Source organism: Chanodichthys erythropterus, chromosome 6, assembly GCF_024489055.1.
Source record: "Chanodichthys erythropterus isolate Z2021 chromosome 6, ASM2448905v1, whole genome shotgun sequence".
Classification (NCBI taxonomy): Eukaryota; Metazoa; Chordata; class Actinopteri; order Cypriniformes; family Xenocyprididae; genus Chanodichthys; species Chanodichthys erythropterus.
Genome location: NC_090226.1, coordinates 1,030,354 through 1,047,521, shown reverse-complemented (window position 1 = coordinate 1,047,521; position 17,168 = coordinate 1,030,354). Strand labels below are relative to the sequence as shown.

At 35.3% G+C, this 17,168-nt stretch overlaps 1 protein-coding gene across 1 annotated transcript in view; it reads left to right on the top strand.

Moving 5' to 3' along the window:
• The window catches only part of gli2b (GLI family zinc finger 2b), a 100,181-nt gene that overhangs the window by 62,065 nt on the left and 20,948 nt on the right, over positions 1-17,168 (top strand). The window contains exons 4-5 of the mRNA XM_067387038.1: positions 11,426-11,619; positions 14,161-14,346. Of these exons, the coding sequence (XP_067243139.1) occupies positions 11,426-11,619; positions 14,161-14,346 (380 nt within the window). The remainder of the gene's footprint in view (positions 1-11,425; positions 11,620-14,160; positions 14,347-17,168) is intronic.

The window sequence follows — 17,168 nt, the reverse complement described above, 5'->3', positions numbered from 1 at the left end:
CTTTCCCGTCCGGCCGAGTGTCAGAAAGCTTCCAGCGAGACGACAGGGCTGGAGAAAGACACTTCCACTGCTCCGGTGCTGCAGAGAAAAAGCGTGTTTGCTTTGAGGGAATTTTTCATGCCTGTTGTTTAGTGCAGATTCACACAGAAAATAATGTCTGCTTGTCCGTAATGAAAAGCGATCAGGAAAACCTGTTTACATTAGTACACTTAGGGCTGGGTATCGATACAAATGTCCCGATTCGATTCGATTATGATTCACAAGATCTTGATTCGATTCTCGATATTCAGTTCAATTCAATGATTCGATTTTCACTGACCCCACGTCAAAAAAAAAGGAATAAATTAATTCAATAGTTCTTGTTTTTGTTGTTTTTCGCTGATGTAAATTTAAAAGATTATTAAAGACAAGTAAACAAACATTTAAAAAAAGAACAAATAAATCATATAATAGAACAAAGATACGAATGAAATAGTCAGTGCTTTTCAGGTTTTTCAGGTAGGTCTAAAAGTAGTTTTCAGGTAAATTGAATAAAGTAATTAAATATTATCTTCACTGTACAAATTAAACAAAGGTTAATCCTTATTATAGTTACAAAAAAAGTTAATCAGTGCAGAGCAGTGAGTGATTTCTTTGTCTTTTGTAGTTTGATTAACAGTAAAAACACAGGAATATTAGGCTGCTGTCACTTTAAGAGTAATGCACAGAAATTTTTATTATTAACATTTTATTATTTGCACGCTGTCATCAGCATTTCATCTGAGGGAAAGCAACCGTCAGATACACACACAGAAGATCAAAGGTCTTCACTACAACCCGCCAAAATAAAAGTTTTAAATTTTAAAACCCTAAAACGTTTTTTGCACTCTAAAAAATGCTGGGTTAAAAACAACCCAAGTTGGGTTGAAAATGGACAAACTCAGAGATTGGGTTGATTTAACCCTGCAATTGGGTTCTTTTAACCCTGTGATTGGGTTGTTTTAACCCTGCGATTGTGTTCTTTTAACTCTGCGATTGAGTTGTTTTAACCCTGTGATTGGGTTGTTTTAACCCTGCGATTGGGTTGTTTTAACTCTGCGATTGAGTTGTTTTAACCCTGTGATTGGGTTGTTTTAACCCTGCGATTGGGTTGTTTTAACCCTGTGATTGGGTTGTTTTATTCCTGCGATTGGGTTGTTTTAACCCTGCGATTGGGTTCTTTTAACTCTGCGATTGAGTTGTTTTAACCCTGTGATTGCGTTGTTTTAACCCTGCGATTGGGTTGTTTTAACCCTGTGATTGGGTTGTTTTAACTCTGCGATTGGGTTGTTTTAACCCTGTGATTGCGTTGTTTTAACCCTGCGATTGGGTTGTTTTAACCCTGTGATTGGGTTGTTTTAACTCTGCGATTGAGTTGTTTTAACCCTGTGATTGGGTTGTTTTAACTCTGCGATTGGGTTGTTTTATTCCTGCGATTGGGTTCTTTTAACCCTGTGATTGGGTTGTTTTATTCCTGCGATTGGGTTGTTTAAACCCTGTGATTGGGTTGTTTTAACCCTGCGATTGGGTTGTTTTATTCCTGCGATTGGGTTGTTTTAACCCTGCGATTGGGTTGTTTTAACCCTGCGATTGGGTTGTTTTAACCCTATGATTGGGTTGTTTTAACCCTGCGATTGGTTCTTTTAACTCTGCGATTGGGCTGTTTTAACCCTGTGATTGGGTTGTTTTATCCCTGCGATTGGGTTGTTTTATTCCTGTGATTGGGTTGTTTTAACCCTGCGATTGAGTTGTTTTAACCCTGTGATTGGGTTGTTTTAACCCTGCGATTGGGTTGTTTTATTCCTGTGATTGGGTTGTTTTAACCCTGCGATTGGGTTGTTTTAACCCTGTGATTGGGTTGTTTTAACCCTGCGATTGGGTTGTTTTATTCCTGCGATTGGGTTGTTTTAACCCTGCGATTGGCTTCTTTTAACTCTGCGATTGGGTTGTTTTAACCCTGTGATTGTGTTGTTTTAACCCTGTGATTGGGTTGTTTTAACCCTGTGATTGTGTTGTTTTAACCCTGTGATTGAGTTGTTTTAACCCTGTGATTGTGTTGTTTTAACCCTGTGATTGGGTTGTTTTAACCCTGTGATTGGGTTGTTTTAACCCTGTGATTGGGTTGTTTTTAACTCTGCGATTGGGTTGTTTTAACCCTGTGATTGGGTTCTTTTAACTCTGCGATTGGGTTGTTTTAACCCGGTGATTGGGTTGTTTTAACCCTGCGATTGGGTTGTTTTATCCCTGTGATTGGGTTCTTTTAACTCTGCGATTGGGCTGTTTTAACCCTGTGATTGAGTTGTTTTATCCCTGCGATTGGGTTCTTTTAACTCTGCGATTGGGTTCTTTTAACCCTGTGATTGGGTTGTTTTAACTCTGCGATTGGGTTGTTTTATTCCTGCGATTGGGTTCTTTTAAATCTGCGATTGGGTTGTTTTAACCCTGTGATTGGGTTGTTTTATTCCTGCGATTGGGTTCTTTTAACTCTGCGATTGGGTTGTTTTAACCCTGTGATTGGGTTGTTTTATTCCTGCGATTGGGTTCTTTTAAATCTGCGATTGGGTTGTTTTAACCCTGTGATTGGGTTGTTTTATCCCTGCGATTGGGTTCTTTTAACTCTGCGATTGGGTTGTTTTAACCCTGTGATTGGGTTGTTTTATTCCTGCGATTGGGTTCTTTTAAATCTGCGATTGGGTTGTTTTAACTCTGCGATTGGGTTGTTTTATTCCTGCGATTGGGTTCTTTTAAATCTGCGATTGGGTTGTTTTAACCCTGTGATTGGGTTGTTTTATTCCTGCGATTGGGTTCTTTTAAATCTGCGATTGGGTTGTTTTAACCCTGTGATTGTGTTGTTTTAACCCTGTGATTGTGTTGTTTTAACCCTGTGATTGGGTTGTTTTATCCCTGCGATTGGGTTGTTTTAACCCTGCGATTGGGTTGTTTTAACCCTGTGATTGGGTTGTTTTTATCCCTGCGATTGGGTTCTTTTAACTCTGCGATTGGGTTGTTTTAACCCTGCGATTGGGTTCTTTTAACCCTGCGATTGGGTTCTTTTAACTCTGCGATTGGGTTGTTTTAACCCTGTGATTGGGTTGTTTTTATCCCTGCGATTGGGTTGTATTATCCCTGTGATTGGGTTGTTTTAACCCTGCGATTTGGTTCTTTTAACTCTGCGATTGGGTTGTTTTAACCCTGTGATTGGGTTGTTTTATTCCTGCGACTGGGTTGTTTTAACCCTGTGATTGGGTTGTTTTATTCCTGCGATTGGGTTGTTTTAACCCTGTGATTGGGTTGTTTTATTCCTGCGATTGGGTTGTTTTAACCCTGCGATTGGGTTGTTTTAACTCTGCGATTGGGTTGTTTTAACCCTGTGATTGGGTTGTTTTAATCCTGTGATTGGGTTGTTTTATTCCTGCGATTGGCTTCTTTTAACTCTGCGATTGGGTTGTTCTAACCCTGTGATTGGGTTGTTTTAACCCTGCGATTGGCTTCTTTTAACTCTGCGATTGGGTTGTTTTAACCCTGCGATTGGGTTGTTTTAACCCTGCGATTGGGTTGTTTTATTCCTGCGATTGGGTTGTTTTAACCCTGTGATTGGGTTGTTTTAACCCTGTGATTGGGTAGTTTTAACCCTGCGATTGGCTTCTTTTAACTCTGCGATTGTGTTGTTTTAACCCTGTGATTGTGTTGTTTTAACCCTGTGATTGGGTTGTTTTAACCCTGCGATTGGGTTGTTTTTATCCCTGCGATTGGGTTGTTTTAACCCTGCAATTGTCTTCTTTTAACTCTGTGATTGGGTTGTTTTAACCCTGTGATTGGGTTGTTTTTATCCCTGTAATTGGGTTGTTTTAACCCTGCGATTGGGTTGTTTTTATCCCTGCGATTGGGTTGTTTTAACCCTGCAATTGTCTTCTTTTAACTCTGCGATTGGGTTGTTTTAACCCTGCGATTGGGTTGTTTTATTCCTGCGATTGGGTTGTTTTAACCCTGCGATTGGCTTCTTTTAACTCTGCGATTGGGTTGTTTTAACCCTGTGATTGTGTTGTTTTAACCCAGTGATTGGGTTGTTTTAACCCTGTGATTGGGTTGTTTTTATCCCTGTGATTGGGTTGTTTTAACTCTGCGATTGGCTTCTTTTAACTCTGCGATTGGCTTCTTTTAACTCTGCGATTGGGTTGTTTTAACCCTGTGATTGTGTTGTTTTAACCCTGCGATTGGGTTGTTTTAACCCTGCGATTGGGTTGTTTTTATTCCTGCGATTGGGTTGTTTTAACCCTGCGATTGGCTTCTTTTAGCTCTGCGATTGGGTTGTTTTAACCCTGCGATTGGGTTGTTTTAACCCTGCGATTGGGTTGTTTTAACCCTTTGATTGGGCTGTTTTAACCCTGTGATTGGGTTGTTTTAACCCTGTGATTGGGTTGTTTTAACCCTGTGATTGGGTTGTTTTAACCCTGCGATTGGGTTGTTTTAACCCTGCGATTGGGTTGTTTTAACCCTTTGATTGGGCTGTTTTAACCCTGCAGTTGGGTTAAATGTTTGCCCAAGCTGCTGGGTAGTTTTATTTAACTCAACTATTATTTAAAAATTATTGTATTTCTTGCTTAAAATGAACCCAAAATATGTTGAAAATTAGCATTTATTAATAAGTTTAATGAATAATAGTTAAACAATAAACATTTATTAAATTGCTTATTAATAAATGTTCAGCTTTTGATTATTATTGTTTCCTCTAGTAATCATGTGTCTGATTTTTAATTTCCAACATATTTTGGGTTCATTTTAAGCAAGAAATACAATAATTTTTAAATAATAGTTGAGTTAAATAAAACTGCACAGCACTTTGGGCAAACATTAAACCCAACCGCTGGGTTTGTCCATTTTCAACCCAACTTGGGTTGTTTTTAACCCAGTATTTTTTATAGTGCAAGATGTTTACAGATATGTACATGTTTCATAAGGCACTATTATTGTTAAAATGTATTAAATTGTAAATGTTTCATGAATTCAATTGATTAGACTATCTACTCATTTCTAACTTTATACTTTTAACTAAAAGACGAGTTGAAGCTGTTTTCTGTGGTAATCGACCGAAAGCTTGTAGACATGAAGTTTCTGTACTGTAAGGAGTCAGTTTTCACAGGCCGCCAAGAAAGAAAGTTGTTTACAAATTCACAGACTGGTACGAAGAGCACTTCTGAGGAGAAATAGCTGCTGGCTTTGATAATGTTAGTGTTATTGAACCTTTAAAAGAGATTCAGACGCTTCATAGCAAATAAAGAAGACATTCTTGAGCACACCTGTACTGGAGACTATGTCTGATTTCAGATCGCGTCACAAACGGTGGTTGATCTGTTTAGACGTCAGTCGGGCTGATAGTCATGAATGTGACGAGTGAAACTGAAATGAAATCATGTGTTTTCAGCACTGAGGATGACGTGAAACATCACTCATATAGAGCAGCATGAGTATGTAGGTCGCTGTCCTCTGCTTGTGTGAGGAAGTATGAAAGTATTGTTTGTTCTGTAAGAGTTTGGGGACTGTGTGTGTGTGTGTGTGTGTTTACTACAGTATTGCGTGTGCGCTCTATGGCTCTCAGGCAGAAATGTGATTTATCTAAATCAGAGTATCAGCCCCCAGGTAGAGACGAGTTCCTGTCATAGAGCAATTCATCACCAGCACCGCACACACACACACACACACACACGTCGGTCCTGCAGAGATCAGCTCCAACCCAAGCGTTGGTAATCCTGAAGACATTGATCAGCTTCTTCAGTGAATCTTTGAGACATTATTGTTCTGAAGCTCTAGAGATTTCAGGCTCTTTTTCGCAGCATTCAGCATTAGTCGTTCAGTCCTGAGGAGCGTTTGAGACGTTCATGTGTGAGTGTGTGTGATTTCTCTGGCCTCCTGCGGCGCATGTGAATGGGGTTTACACGTCTCCATCACCTAAAGTGCCCAGATAATGCCAACACGTGGGCACCTGACGGCCTGGCGCGCGCTGGAAACAGGTGCTCTGACCATCTGCTGGGCAGCAGAAACAATGCCCTCGTCACGGGAGTCTAAAACTGCTCTCGCCTCCTGAACAATAGGCAGCGGTCAGCGATCCACGGCGGACCAATGAAGCGGGCAGATCCGCTGGACTCCAGGGATGGTTTTATTACTCAGGACAATATTATGGCAGATTAATAGAGGAAATGAATGTGTATTTATGTGCTGTGATTACGCTTTCTCACTGTTGTGACGGGAAGATTACAGATATTTGCTCTCAGTTTTATCCAAAGGTGCTAATCAAATCACGTCACACACTAAACGACAGTCCAAAATCACTCCCTACTGCTTATTTAGTGCACTTTTATTTGGTTTATTTACTGTAGTGTTCTCCGAATTATGTTTTTCAAGTATTTAAATTTAAATAAAATAGAAAATAAGTATTAAAAATATTTCTAAAATGTGTAACATTAATTTTTATTGCAATTTAATCATTATTATTATTTTTATTAATAAAAAGTATATTGTTTTTGTATGTTTTTATTATAATTAACTTTTTTATTCTCTTATTTTATAAATGTGTTTATATATGTGTGTGTGTGTGTGTGTGTGTGTGTGTGTGTGTGTGTGTGTGTGTGTGTGTGTGTGTGTGTGTGTGTGTGTGTGTGTGTGTGTGTGTGTGTGTGTGTGTGTGTGTGTATGTGTGTGTAGATGATAAAAAAGTTTATAATACATTATTATAAATAAATTATTTATACTATTATTTATATATATATATATATATATATATATATATATATATATATATATATATATATATATATATATATATATATATATAATTTAAAAACTATAAATAAAATATATACATTTCTGATAAAAATGTATCAATAATTTTTGTGGGACAAAAAATAAAATAAAATAATATTCTTTAACGTTTATTTTAACTATAATTAACTCATTGTCTTATTTTATAAATGTGTGTTTTATATATATATATATATATATATATATATATATATATATATATATATATATATATATATATATATATATATATATATATATATATATATATCATTACAAAACTATATATAAAATATATACATTTCTGATTAAAAATAATTTATGTTTTTGTATGATGTTTTTATTATAATTAACTTTTTTATTCTCTTATTTTATAAGTGTTTATGTGTTTATCTGTGTGTGTGTGTGTGTGTGTGTGTGTGTGTGTGTGTGTGTGTGTGTGTGTGTGTGTGTGTGTGTGTGTGTGTGTGTGTGTGTGTGTGTGTGTGTGTGTGTAGATGATAAATAAATTAAAACTTACAGTATAATAAATTATATCATATATTAACATAAATTTTTATTGCAGTTTATTCATTATTATTAGTCATAAAAAGTATATTTGAAAAAATAATATTCTTAATACATTTCTGATTAAATTTAATTATAAAAAATAATTTAAAAACAAATATATAATATAAAAACAAAACCAAAAAAAACAATATTCTTCATTTTTTAGCTTTTATTTAAAAAATCTGTATAAAACTTATATAATAAACGTATATAAAATACTTTATATAATACTCTATGTAAAAAAGAAACGTGTACTTCCATCAGTGATCGTCTGCTGGAGCTGAACGAGTGAATGAGGAACGAATGACTGATTTCGGGTTCAGCCAGGGACTCCGAGTGTCCCGTCTGGAGCCTCGGGCCGCTAAGATTCACTGGATTCTGGCCCCATCGTCCATCACCGCCGTTACCCCGATGCATTCTGGGAGCCTTAAGCCCCGTCTCCGTCTCTTCAGGAGGGTTTAGGTGTGAAAGAGGCAGCTTGCAAGGTCCCACAATCCCCTGGTGCAGAACAGGCGATGCTTCAGTGTTGTTCTTGCTATGAAAATGAGAATCACTCCACAGGCGAAGCATTTTAAATTTGAATATTACATTACTTATTTAAGTGCCGCCCGGCTGTGTGCGCTCTTTCATGGTGGAGGTTTGTTTGAATCTGAGAGTGTTTTACATACAGTCCATCTGATCTCCAAAGAGACACTGTTATTAACTATGCATGTGTCTGAAATACATACTAGTTTTCAGCCTTATTCTGAGAAGAACGACGATGTTTAAATGAGATGATCTTACTGTCGTCGCAGCGCTTCATGGAGAAACCATCATTTCTCACGTTTAGCTGTTGTTTTTATTTTCACGTCATTAAAACATGGAAAACATCAGTAATTTGATCAGATGGAGCGATTTAATAAGGTTTAATGATCTTAAATGGGGAAAAGAAAGAATTTGTTTCTCTTTAGACACCAATGAGATTTAATTTAGATTTTTCAAAGTCTGTAATCAAACTTCAATATGAACATTTCTAATCAAATTTATTAACTTTATACTCAAGTATTGACTAATTTGTGTCTTAATAAAATATAAATATATTAGAAATATAATAAAATAAAATATTTTAGAATATATTAGGTCATAAAAATATGTAATGTTTTAAAATAGTATATTTTATTTTTAGTTGTAGTATATGGTAAGTGTGTTTATTTTTATGTTTTATTAAATATTATTCTATTATTTAAATGTTTTGTGTGCTGTTAAACTTATATACTGAAATTTAGACACCATATTATAATGAATAAATAAATAAAATATTTTAGAATATATTTTTTCATAAAAATATGAAATTTTTTGTGGTAGTATATGGGGTGTGTTTATTTTTATTTTTTATTAAATATTATTATTTATTTAAATGTTATTATATTATTTAAATGTTTTATGTGTGTCATTATTAATTAAATTTTATTTTATTTAAATATTATTATATAATTTAAATGTTTTATGTGTGGATATATTATTAATTAAATATTATTATTTTATTTAAATTCTATTATATTAAATGTTTTATGCGTGTTGTCGTTTTTTTTTTCATAAAAATATTAAATGTTTTAAAATAGTATATATTATTTATTAGTTGTAGTATATGGGGTGTGTTTATTTTTATGTTTTATTAAATATTATTCTATTATTTAAATGTTTTGTGTGCTGTTAAACTTATATACTGAAATGTAGACACCATATTATAATGAATAAATAAATAAAATATTTTAGAATATATTATTTCATAAAAATATGAAATGTTTAAAAATATTATATATTATTTTTTAGTGGTAGTATATGGGGTGTGTTTATTTTCATTTTTTATTAAATATTATTTATTTAAATATTATATTAATTAAATGTTTTATATTATTTTATTAAATATTATTATACTATTTAAATGTTTTATGTGTGTTAAGCTTATATACTGAAATTTAGACACATTTTATTTTATATACATTTACACAGTTTTTTTTTTTCATAAAAATATGAAATGTTTTAAAATATTATATATTATTTATTAGTTTTAGTACAGGTGTGTGTGTGTGTGTGTGTGTGTGTGTGTGTGTGTGTGTGTGTGTGTGTGTGTGTGTGTGTGTGTGTGTGTGTGTGTGTGTGTGTGTGTGTGTGTGTGTGTGTGTGTGTGTGTGTGTGTGTGTGTGTGTTTGTTTTTTGTGTGTGTGTGTGTGCGCGTGTGAGAGAGAGAGAGAGAGAGAGAAACACAATATAATTTTAGGAGAAAAATGAACAAAGTTAATCCTGAAATGAAATGGATTGGGACACGAATGTCCCGTCTGGGAATGATCAGAAAGTCTCGAGTGAAATGTGGCTGACGAATAAAATGATCCTTAACTGCAGCGTTTGATGGAGGGATGGAAAAGAGGGGAAATGAAAGGGCGGCGGGTCTGGCTTGTGTTAGAGCGTTTGGCGTTTTTCCCATCACACCTCAGTCGAGCTCACGCTCCGATGCCTCTCCAGTCCAGCGCCAAACCACACCAGTATTAGTTATGGCAAACTCTCATAACTGAAAGCCATGAACGAGGGACTCGTGTCAAACACTGAGTCATGTGACCAGTGTGTTTTCAGACTGCTGTCAGGCTCTTGACTGGGACAGAAAGAGCAGCAGAAATGATCCTGAGAGTTCATGGATCTCCAGATGATGGACGGATAATCGGGATAAAACCGCAATCACGATATGGCTATTGGAAACAATACATGTGTTTCTAGTTATATTTCTTATTTAGTTTTTAGTAATTTTCATGTTTATTTAGTAATAATAATAACAATTTTATAGTTGTTATATGAAACCATTTTTATTTTATTTTACAATGAAATATGACCAATTTTGTTTTTTTAGTAATTTTTTTTAGTAATAGTAATCATAATAATTAGTACTGTAATTTTACTGTTGTAATGTAAAACAAAATGATTATTTTATTATTTATCTTAAATCCTCATTTTTTATTTTACTGTCAAATATTTATAATTATATTTCTTATTTTGTTTTTAGAAATAAAAATAACAATAACATAAATATTAGTATTTTAATTTTACTGTTGTAATGTTGAATAGTTTTTTATTTTACACTGAGATATTTTGTTTTTATTTATTAATTGTATATTTTTATTTATTAATAATAATAATCATAATAATTAGTACTGTAATTTTACAGTTGTAATGTAAAACAAAAATTATTTTATCTTAAATACTCATTTTTTATTTTACTGTGAAATATTCATAATTATATTTCTTATTTAGTTTTTAGTCATTTTTGTTTATTTAAAATTAAAAATAACAATAACATAAATATTAGTATTTTAATTTTACTGTTTATTTATTTTACAGTGAAATATTTGTTTTTTTATTAATTGTATATTTTTATTTATTAATAATAATAATCATAATAATTAGTACTGTAATTTTACAGTTTCAATGTAAAACAAAATTTGTTATTCTATTATTTTTCTTAAATACTATTTTTTTACTGTGAAATATTTATAGTTATTATTTTTTGTTATTTGTGTTTATTTAGTAATAATAATATTAATAATAATAACACAAATATTAGTATTGTAATTTTACAGTTATAATGTAAAACATTTAATATTATATTATATAATTTTTTTAATATCCATTTTTTTACTATGAAACAAACTGTTTATAATTTATATTATACATTTATACTATAATTTTACTATGCATTTACATATTCATACTATACATTTTAAACTATTATCGTAATAATAATAATAGTATTTATTATTTTTATTATTTTATAATATTAATATATAATCACAAAATTTTGCAAACAAGCACAACAAACCTACCATTTTTTTAAAATCGCATTTCAAATCATAATCACTTTTTTTTTTTTTTTTTTATCAGAAAAATCGCAATAAATCTTTTTCTCTATAACGTCTTTGCACTCCAGAAGATGAGTTTATGATGTTCTTTTGACTCATCATTTGATGAAAAGTGCAGAGAAACTGTAATGATCTGTTAATGATGTGCTGTTAACGGTCAGTGTTTTTCTCTCCAGGCCTCCAGGGTTAGCGGGAAGCCCGGTGATTTCAGACATCTCTCTGATCCGACTGTCTCCGGGCGGCGCCGGCGAGTCCTTCCTCCCTCCTCACTCCTACGTCTCTCCGCACGTGGAGCATTACCTGCGCTCGGCACACAGCAGCCCGACCCTGTCCATGATCTCAGCGGCCCGAGGACTGAGTCCGGCTGACGGTGAGGAGAACTCTTGAAGCTTTAACTTTTCACTTTACTGCTACAAAAGATTTCCATTTCTAATAAATGCTGCTCTTTTGAACTTTCTATTCATCAAAGAATCCTGAAAAATCACCAAAAATCATCATATTAGAATGATTTCTGAAGGATCATGAAGACACTGAAAATTCAGCTTTGATCACTGGATATAAATGACACTTTACTATATATTCACATAGAAAACAGCCATTCTACATTGGAATAATATTTCACAATTTTTACTGTATTTTCGATCAAATAAATGCAGTCTTGGTGAGCAGAAGCTAATGCAAATTCAGCATTTCAAAACTTCACTTTTAATTATTTCTGTTTTGCATGCTGCTCACAATCACGTCTGAGGATGTGTGTATATTTGGGTTTGGGCTCATGCAAATTGTCAAACATGTGAAACTTCCCCGTCCTGCGATTTGCCCTTCGGGGGACGTTCTGGAAATTAACGACAAGGCAGAAATCCCCAATGTTGGGCCGAACCTGACGGCAGGCCTCTCTCTTCAGAGCTGAATTACAATTACAGGTCGCGGCGAGCCGATCGAGTGACATATAAATCACGGTTCACAGTCTGTCAGCAGTAATGTGTTTGCACCTTTAAACTTAAATAAGCAGCACGCAGGAGATCCCAACAGCGATAAAGGCATAAAATAGCGCGGAGAAAGAGAAATGGGGCTATTTGAGCCGAAGCGAGTGTGGATGGGTAGATGTGGCCTTGAATGGTTTCCAGACACATCTGACCCGCTTTCAGCCCGACACACAGACCTCAGCGCTCCAAACTCAGGCCTGGAGTTAGTGTTGGCTCGCACTTTAAGACCGTATTTATTTTTTAAGTTGGAATATGTGGACATTAAAGGCTTTGGAACGGAATCCAAGACACTTTTTGATTTGATTGTGTTCATTGGCGAAGAGGAAGACCGATTTATTACTATATTAATCCTCTGGTGCTGTTCATGTTTCGGTCAAAAATTACTGATTTTGTCATTTCAATTAAATTATTGTACTGTATTATACTATGTTATTTAATATTTTGTATTTTAGGGTATTTTATGGTACTAAATTATATTTATGCATACTTAGGATAACCCTGAAAATTAAATTTCCAACTTAAACTCGAGTTACGCAAAACTCCAACTTGAATGCTTTGAAGCACAGACTGAAGTTTGGTCTCTTTTTAAAGAAGACACTCGGCAGAAGTGAAACATGTTTAAAAAAGTTTACATTTATTGTTATGAAAAATGCACAAAAATTACCAATTTTTATATGAAATTTATATTGTCCAAAACACATTTTACTCTAAAACTGTGAACTTAAATCTAAATAAGTTGTATTCCAAATTTGAGGTTGATATCTCAAAAAATGAGCTTTCAGTAAGAATTTGTTTGTGCGCAGTACCAAACGCTTCCACTAGATGGAATTCGCCTCCGAACCATACAAGTGTGACTATTTTTTTTTCCAAGACCTTTTTTTTGTTTTCACATTGCAAGTGCATCTTAATTTTTGCACCATATATTTACTAGGATTATATGCAAATGACATTTGTTCTGATTGGCTAACCCCTACATCAGTGTTGTTATAGTCAGGTAAAAACTCTTTATTTTGTACGATAACTTATAAAACTTTAAAGCTACGAGATTGTAAATCGATGGTGTTTGCTTCTGTTGAAGCCGTCAGTCCACATTATTTCAATATTTTATTTAACAGTGGAATTCCTGGTGAAAAACTACATTACCCAGGATGCTGTGCAAACATTCCACCAATCAGAGAGTCGAAATGAGCAAAACGCACCAAAAGAGCTGTTTACTCCCATGAAGCACTGCTAATGATGTAATCAAGTTGATCTCTCGATGCTCTCAAAATACTTAAACGTTTGTATATATACATATTTTGCAATAAACTTAAAATATATTGTTTTTATATACAGTATATAATCAACATTTTTAAATGAGTAGTTTCTCCATTTTGAACTCGATTATGCCGTTCGTAATGCTTCATGGGATTGTAAAGTCTTTTTGTCCAATTTTAAATTTTTTCTTGCATCAAATCAAAGTTTGTAGTGTCGTGATTCTCCTCGTAGCTGATTGGCTTGGTTCATGGCTTATAACTCTTTAACAAAGACATTAAATCCCTATGGGAAAAATGAATGGAAAAAATACTTCTAGAACTTTCCACTGAAAAGCACTGTTGCGCTCTATTAACTAAAGCTATTAAAAAGCATTTTTGTTAATTGAAATAAATCTGAAAATATAAATATTAGATGAAAAATGCATGTAAACGTAAATTAGAAAACGTAGAAATGTTGCCTTAGCAACTAACTGAAATATGTTTAAATTGAGGTAAAATGAAAGCTAATTAACCATACAAATAAATACTATAATAGTGTATAAAGAAGGCTGCTCTGCCTACCAGTATAATTCACATTGTTTTTCATCATGATGTAATGCAAATGTGGGCGGGGCATATGCTGATGAGTATCGTGAAGATTTCTCTATAACTCTGTCTTGTCTCTGGCAGTGGCTCACGAGCACTTGAAGGAGCGAGGGTTGTTCGGCCTGCCCCCTCCACCTCCCGGCGCCACCCCGGCGGACTATTACCACCTGATGACGGGCCACAGGAACCCGTACGGAGAGCTGCTGATGCAGGGAGCCGGAGCGGCCGCAGCTGCCGCTCACCTGCCCGACTACTTCACACCGGTGGACGGTGAGTTACAGAGAGAGACAGTCACGTGTCCGTCTGAATAACTGTGTTAAGAATTTAAACATAATATATAGAGAATGCACAGGATAATACTTGCGTGCGGCTTCAAAGAACTTAGATTCTCACACCGGCAGACAGTAAAATAAATAAAGTCCCTCATGTTCAGCATCAGCACGCAGCCGACACTCTCTAAACACTGGCGGGAAGCTTCACACTGGGAATGTTTATGTTCTTTCTCCGCTCGAGGGAAGCGTTCTGTCATCCAGCGCTTCCATGGAGCGTTCCAAATTATCCATAACTGCTCGTTTAGTAAAATTATCTGTAAAGTCCATGATGGGGAAGCTAATGAAAGTTTTTTAAGATAAACTAGGGCATTTAGTTGATTGCACTGGATTGCTCCGCCTACTGTGATTCATTGGCTGAAAATCTGGCTCCTCATTAACTATACGTTAAACAACAGATATGCTCTGAATGGATGTCATTATGCCGTGTCATGCCCAGTTCAGCGGGGGCGGACCGATTACTCATCACTTTTTGCCTGATTAGTTTGGGGTTTTGAAAAGAACATTTGTCAAGCTATCATAATGATTGATTTATTGCTTTTGGAATTTCTGTGAATCTGAATCAGAGTAACCGAAGCATCACATTATTAACAGATGGATTATGTCGCGTTTATTTAACTGTATTTAACACATTTCTGCAAATCAGTCAGTGTAAAAATTCCATGACGAGACTAATGTGAGTAATCCTCCAGAGGTGTTATTTTAAACAAACACATGGTGATACATGGTATACTCTCTATAGAACAAACATTTGCTCTTGCGTCTCCTTCAAACAATCAGAGTTGAAAAACAAACACTCTGCTGTCGCTCTTTTGTATGGCGTTCAGGCGTGTGTGTGCACAGATCTCAGGCTTTGCTGAAGCAACATGAATGAATAGCTCATTTAGCCGAGCTAACTCCATCTGGCTTTGATCTGTGTCCCGTCCGGAGCCGCTGATGCCTCCCGACAGCTTTTACGCAGATGTGTTTGGATGCTGACGGTGGAGCGTGTCCCGTGCTTTGACGGGAAACAGCGTGAGTCAGTTACAAAGACAGATAGAAAGAGAATGAGAGATATGACAAGTCAAGCAAAGCCAGTTAGAAAGTTGTTTCAGAGTTTAAAAACACCACATTTTCTTTGATTACATACCATTTAGTCACGATAAACCCAAAGCATAAACAATGGAGCAGACAGAGTTACTGTAACAATCAAAAATATTGCAAGCAGCAAACATTAGCTCCAAACAGATTGGAAAAGAAGAGAACATTACCACAATTGACAAAAATCAGCATAAAGTCATATGAATGTTGCATATAGAGTTTTTTTGCGTAAATTTCTGGGCAAACGTGATCACTGTTACAGTTTTGAGGTTTATAGTGCCACCTATTGATGATAATTGCTGAAATTTGGTGCGTGATCTCAGATTATCCTGGTGTATATGTGTGCCAAATTTTGTGAAGTTTGGACATTGTCGCATCCAGTAAGCCGCATTTGTTCAAATGAATTTAGCTATATGCAAACACAAACAGTGCATGATATGGTGCATGGCATCAAAAAGTACATACTTAAACGTGTGTGCTATGTATCTGAAAGCAGATCTGTCCTCTGAGGGGTGGCGAAATCATGTTAATAAATTCATTTTCGCTGCGATGAAGGTGTAACGGAGATATGTTTAAGTTATAGCGCCATCTATTGATGATAATTGCTGAAATTTGGTGCGTGATCTCAGATTATCCTGGTGTACATGTGTGCCAAATTTTGTGATGTTTGGACATTGTCACATCCAGTAAGCCACATTTGTTCAGATGAATTTTGCTATATGCAAACACAAACAGTGCATGATATGGTGCATGGCATCAAAACATAATTTTATGGCTTAGTACATACTCAAACATGTGTGCTATGTATCTGAAAGCAGATCTGTCCTTTGAGGGGTGGCAAGATCACGTTAATAAATTCATTTCCGCTGAGGTGAAGGTGTAACGGAGACGAATGTCGCTGCCATTGCCGAGCGCTCCTCGCACGTTCTGCCATTAAGACCATGCAAATTCCACCGCAGAACTACACAGGCCCAGCGTCTGCTTTCAGTCATAGATCAGTAGCTCCAAAAGATTACCGTAAGACATTGACGTTGTGAGTTTTATGTTTGTTTTCTTTGTCTTTTGTATTTTTAGCGTCAGTTCTCTCTGGATTTGGGTCCTGAGGCGGCTCTTAGCACTAAAGATGTGTTAGGAGCTCCTACGAATGCCTGAACATGACAGCAAACCATTAGCTCATGCTAAGAGTAATGACCCTCACGGCAACAAAGCTGAGGGATTATTTATTAGCGCTGTGGTCTGTAGGGAACAAGTCCACACACACACACAAAGAAATGATTTGTGTAATCCTGCTTGTGTTGGCACTGCTCGTGATGAAATCATTATGGGCGTCCGGTTGCCAGAGTCTCTGGATACGACCTCTAATCACACACACACACACAGGGTCTAATGCTTAGCACCTGTTGAGTTAGCTGCAGTTGTCTCAGTAACTCTCCACTGAAACAGCAAACCGCTCAGAGCGTCTTTGGTCTGAAACATACTCTACACAAGTTATTAACTACCTTACTGATAACACATCCGGTTTAACGGCGCAGACATATTTAATGATAATTGTACTGCTCTGAAAGTGTTTTGAATCCCAGTTGATGTTACCAAGTCAATCATGAGCCATACACTCACAAACACACACTTATTATTCACACACATTTCTTTTTGAACCAGAATCGGCTCTGTAAATTACCCACA